Here is a 6,123-nt window from a genome sequence, read left to right as displayed (position 1 = left end):
AAATTTTAAAAAAGGCTTAAANATTTCTAAATTTTCTTAAAATCAGGTATATGCGAACTATGTAAATTAGGATCTTTACATTTTTAGGGATATTGGAACTTAGTCAGAAAGAAATGATTAATTCAAAAGACTATGTTCTTAATTAAGAACATAGTCTTTCACATTATATTAATTAATATAAATTTATTGAAAAAATTATAGAGTTTTAAAGAAAATTAACACAATTTATAATTAAAATGCTATATAGTCTCTTGCTGCCCAGTAGATGAAATAAGTGCTATTAGGTGATACTGGCTTAATGTTTACTCCATTCATGAACAACTCTCTTCAGGAATATACAAGTATAAGCAAAATTTCCATTACTGATTCCTGAAAAGAATACATTTTAAATATATTTTTTACTACATGAAAAATAGATGTTTTGGAAAGTCGGGACATAATTTTAAATTAAATGAATGAATTTTGCAATAAAATAGGCCTATTATTGTATAACAGTTAGTACGGCACAGTTATTATTTCTTTAAAATCAGAGCTGAAACTATAAATAAATAAATTTATACCGGCGAATTTTTCTGCTCTAGAAAGCTTACGTAGTTCCTTGAAGATAGTGAAATTTAAATACATAAATCTTACCTTATTCAGAATTATTGCAGTAGGTAACAATCAGCATGTGGAGGTTCTCGAACGTGAGGGATCGCCTGTTGTCGGGCAACACAGTTTTGTACTTGGAGAAACTCCTCTCCACATCTGTTGATACAATTGGAGCATACTTGAAGTGCACTACATCTGTGGCAGTAAGTTCTTCTTCAATGCAGGAAGTATCAAATGATTCACCAGTTAGCACTTGAGAAATGTGACACAATATTCTGTATCCAGGGTTTTTGTCTAGAACACTTTCTACTTTCTTTGACACATTTTTTCCAACATCTCCCCCAACATTTTTCAAATCAGATGCAACTTTCTTAACTAATGATAGAGAACTTTCAAGGTTTGCATCTTTTTCCTGTACACTTGTGATTCCATGTGTTACGGAATTGAAATTGGCTTTTATAAAAGCCAGCTGTCCGTCAATTTTACTGTTTGAAAATAGGCTTTTAGCAGCTTCAATTGCACTAGCATCATCAGAGTCCAGTGTTTCAATAACACTTTTCACCATCTTGAAATGATTGCAATAATAAATTGCTGAATCTATCCAGGTACCCAGTGGGTGATGACAGGTTCTGGTGGAAGTTGAACATCGGGAGCCATTGACTTGAAGAGGACTTTACGAGAGGGAGCCTTGACAAAAATTTTCTTTGTCTTGAACACAAGGGTTTCAACTTGAGGAAAATTTGCTCTAACTTCCTCTGCCACCCTATGCGTAGCGTGTGCTAAGCAAGTAATATGCACCATTTTCGGGTAAAAAGCTTGAATTGACTTCCCTGCTTTCACAATATATTGAGCTGCGTCAGTAACAAAAAGCAAGACATTGTCATGTCTTATACCCTCAGGCCATAACAAAAACATACATTTTTCCAAACGTTTGCAAATTTTAGAGTGATTAACTCTTCCTATTACTTCACTCGTAAGTAGAAACACTTCACCTGGTCTGTCGATCTCCACAGTACCAATGACAACATTAGCCAAGTAACGATATTATACGTCACTGGTCTCGTCGATGGATACGAAAATCTTCTTTCCCTGTACCTTCCTCCTTATCATCTTAATGGTGTTGTCATAGCATTGTGACAGGTAGTTCTTCCTAAGAGTTGATTCGTCTGGGATAGCACGCCCGATATGCAGTTCCAGAAAACTCCTGAATTTATTCTTGTTCACTTTCCAAAATTGGATATTGGCAGAAACTAGAGCTTCACAAAAGTCTCTGTGAAAATCTGACCACTTATTTTCTTTTGCGGATAGGCCGACACTTTGTTGCAGTAAAAGTTGTGTGGATTTCTTCTTACTTGCAAGTTGCACTGCTCATATATGCTTATCGCGACTCACATGTTGCTGCACTATGAATCTTCTTTCGCCAGATACGTTGTTTCGCACATCTTACAAAATGGTACTATCCCGTCAGTAGAAAAACTTCATCTCCGAACTCGGAAACAATTTGCCTCAAATGAGACGATTTACTGAATGAAACTACAGAAACCGAGAATCAAACTTTCCACTATGAAGATCTTTCACTAAATAAAAGTGTGACAGTGAAAATAAATCTATCAAAGCCAGCGAGTTGTTAAAATGACATAGTTTCTCGTTGAACAAAGGTACTTAAGAATAAAGTTGCCGACACAGAATGTTTGCATATTGAAAAAAATATTTTCTTCATTGTTGTCCTTTGAAATAAACCAGCGTCTCCTTGCATTTTAAAATTTATGTTTTTTATGATACCGAGATTTCGTTTGAAGTAATTGACCCTTTGCACGTGTGGGGCGACAACCTTTAGAAAGACGTGCGACTTAGAATATTGTATCTTCCTAGATATAGTGTTTCATTATAACAACAATGTGAATATCACAACATTTCGTTTAGTTTCCAATTTCTTGATTTTATGAAACCCGGACATCTCTTTAAACCTACCCCTCTGCATTTCTGAGGCATCAATTTTATGAGTTTATGACATAGCGGTGGCTTAGAAAGCGTCACGGGACAGTAACGGCATCTCTGGCGGCTTAGAAAGAAAAATAATGTGCCCTCTCACAAACAAATCTATTATACATAGCGACAGAGGCTAGAGATACAAAACAAAATTTACTTGAAGAACATAGATTTCTACCTCACGAATCAAATATCCTCAAATCTTACAAATATCTTCAGTTTGAGCAATGGATGTCAATTATTAAAAAACGTAAAAGATAACCAAAATTGATGTAAAACGTGAAAAATGACGAAAAATGATGTAAAATGACCTAAAACTAAAACATACAAAATATGACAAAAATGCATAATAAAATTCACATTTTTATAACCAGAGGTTCATAATCGGGGCTTTAGTACTTAAAAGCAACGTTTACTACATAAAGAAAAAAAAAGATGACATGTCATCAAAATCCGGGCCCTGGTTATCAGCCAGAGTTGAACGCGTGTTAGTATATATATATGGGGCAGCGCAAATTGAGGAAACGGCAACGCAAATCGCGGGGAGACTGAGAAACCCAATATCCAGGCAACGGAGCATGCAAGTCTACACACGATCGAGTACGATTGAGTTATCAAGCGGATTCCTAGAAATCAGCTGTTCTGTAACGCACTTCAGTGATTCAGTGCTTTGTTAAGATGGCACGAATAGTTGATGAAGCTGCTAACTTGTTCTTGAAGTCCTTCAAGTAAGGGACCAAACACAGTTAGGGTGACATTCCTCCTCGGGGACTCAGAATAAAACAAGGATTGATTTTCCAAAATACCTCCCTATAACAGATGGAAGATAACATCGAAACTCTACTGATGATGTTACATACAATGTGGTGCCATAAGCCCAAGGAGGACTAGTTTGAATTACAACTAGGTCCTGGGATGGTACCTCGTCGGAGTGGCGTCTCTTTCAGGTAGAATCAATAAGAGGAATTTTATAGCCGCTGTTAAGCAATTTTAATTGAGGGACAAGCGGTTACACTGTCCATCCGTCTGCGTGTATGAAACAAAAAATTAACTATGGATTAACTTGGATCCATAAAAATTATCCAGAGACCAAAGAAAAGTCCAGGGAATGAAGACACAGTGGTTCCCCATGTCCAAAAGAGTTCAAGACACAGAAGTCATCAAGCAAGGTGGTGGGTTTCGACATAACAGAACAACTACAGATCAGATCTTTATCATTCGTCAGATATTGGAGAAAAATGGAAGTATAATGAGACAGTACATCAGCTATTCATGGACTTCAAGAAAGCATATGATTTAGTTAGGAGGGAAGTATTGTACAATATTCTAATAGAGTTTGAGATACCCATGAAACTAGTCAGGTTGATTAAAATGTGTTTAAACGAAACACATAGTGAAGTCCGTATAGGTAAACATTTGTCTGATAAATTTCCTATCCAGAAAGGCCTGAAACAAGGAGATGCTTTATCGCCATTCTTTTTCAACTTTGCTTTAGAATATGCCATTAGGAAGGTTCAGGGAAACCAGGTGGGACTGAAATTAAATGGGACACATCAGCTGTTGGTCTACACCGATGATTTGAATATGCTGGGTGATACTATAGATACCATAAAGAAAAACACACTAACTTTAATAGAAGCAAATTAGGTGGTTGGTCTAGAAGTAAACACAGAGAAAACTAAGTATGTTACTGTCTCGTCACCAGAATGCAAAGCAAATTCATATCATAAAGATAGGAAACAGATGTTTTGAAAATGTGGCACAGTTCAAATATCTGGGAACAACGATAACAGATCAAAATCTGATTCAGGAGAAAATTAAGAGGCGATTGAACTCGGGTAATGCTTGCTACCGTTCAGTCCAGAAGCTTTTGTCTTCTTGTCTGCTGTCCAAAAACATAAAAAATAAATATACAAAACTATAATTTTGCATGTGGTTCTGTATCGGTGTGAAACTTGGTCTCTGACATTAAGGGAAGAACATAGATTGAGGTGTTTGAGAACAGGGTGTTGTGGATACTATTTGGACTGAAGAGAGATGAACCGACAGGAGGCTGGAGAAAACTGCATAATGAGGAGCTTCATAACTTGTACTCTTCTCCAAATATAATTAGAATGATCAAGTCAAGGAAGATGAGCTGGGCAGGGCATGTGGCATGAATGAGGGAGAAGAGGAATGCATATAGGTTATTGGTGGGAAAACGAGAAGGAAAGAGACCCTAGGAAGTCCATCGCGTAGGTGTGTGGACAATATTAAAATGGATCTTAGAGAGATAGGATGGGATGGTATGGATTGGATTGGTCTGGTTCAGGATAGGGACCAGGGGTGGGCTCTTGTGAACACGGTAATGAACCTTCAGGTTCCATAAAATGCTGGGAAATTCTTGAGTAGCTGCAGAATTGGCAGTTCCTCCAGACGGGCTCAGCTCCACGAGTAAGAAAGTAAGTAAGCAAGCATCCTGTTGCATTAACACATCATTTATTCCACATATATTTCCCTCTTAAATACAACTTCTTTTGTTGTTGCTAGTGGAGTGGGTCCCTTGTACTGCAGCCACTTCTAGCCTATTGTACCAGCCACAGATGATGAGTGAGGGTGATTGTGGCGCAATTGGTGGAATGAAGATTGGCAGGAGAAACCGAAGTACTCAGAGAAAACCTGCCCCAGTGGTACTTTGTCCACCACAAATCCCACTTGACCAGATTCGGGATCGAGCCCGGGCCGCCCGCGATGGGAAGCCAGCGACTAACCGCTTGAGCTATGGCGCGGCCGATAAATGCAACTTACTGCATAGTCAACCTTCTTCCGATTTACATGTTTCGGCTATATACGGCCATCATCAGGTGTCTGCTATCTTCCTAAAAATTGTTGCACTGTATATGAAAATTTCGAATCATGTATGAACGCGATATTTCATGATTAAAATAAATTGACCTTAAAACAAATAAATTAATATCCTAATGTTTTTCTTACGGCCGTCGTTCTCCCTTCTTACGCCGTTTCAACCGGTCTTAACTACCACCATATTATGACACGATCTCTATTATTGTCTTCCATTGCAGAAGGTAAGTGCACGAGATTAAAAAAATACAATCATGCATTACGTCGGACTGATATAACCTCTTAAGACGATGTAATAACTGATCAAACATGTTTCCTCACTGTGTGCTAGCTAATCTGGAAACCAGTTGCCTTCTTGATACATGCGACATTTCTCGGAAATTGCGGTTTCGTTGCAGTTGCCAGTTTCCTTGGTGTGCCATCGCTCTAAATAGAACTTATAGATTGATTGTTGTAATGGATACTCAATATTTTTTTTGTTTGTAGAAATGAACGTTTAAGTAGTATTTAGTTTGATTTTAGAATTTAAAGGATTGACCTAAATAGATCACCTGAATGGAGCAGGCCAAATTGAGGAAACGGTAACACAATCATTATATGATAATAATTTTGCTCTGGGAATTACGAGCACTAATACGGATTTCTGATTAATTTATTATATGAATATACAGGACTACAATTTTTTTTTTCTGAGAATGACGA

The 6,123-nt window shown here is 37.4% G+C and overlaps 1 protein-coding gene across 1 annotated transcript; it reads right to left on the bottom strand.

Annotated features, from left to right (window-relative positions):
* Positions 1–465: 465 nt before the first annotated feature.
* Positions 466–5,727, bottom strand: LOC117282398. The gene is made up of 2 exons (XM_033751822.1): positions 5,554–5,727; positions 466–2,422 (listed from the first exon to the last, which is right to left on the bottom strand). The coding sequence occupies exon 2, from the start codon at positions 1,154–1,156 to the stop codon at positions 635–637; it is 522 nt and encodes a 173-aa protein (XP_033607713.1). The 5' UTR covers positions 1,157–2,422; positions 5,554–5,727; the 3' UTR covers positions 466–634.
* Between the last annotated feature and the right edge of the window lie 396 nt (positions 5,728–6,123).

This window comes from Cryptotermes secundus, unplaced genomic scaffold (assembly GCF_002891405.2).
Source record: "Cryptotermes secundus unplaced genomic scaffold, Csec_1.0 scaffold343, whole genome shotgun sequence".
Taxonomy (NCBI): Eukaryota; Metazoa; Arthropoda; class Insecta; order Blattodea; family Kalotermitidae; genus Cryptotermes; species Cryptotermes secundus.
The sequence above is the reverse complement of the archived record's forward strand: the minus strand, read 5'-3'. Positions and strand labels throughout refer to the sequence as shown.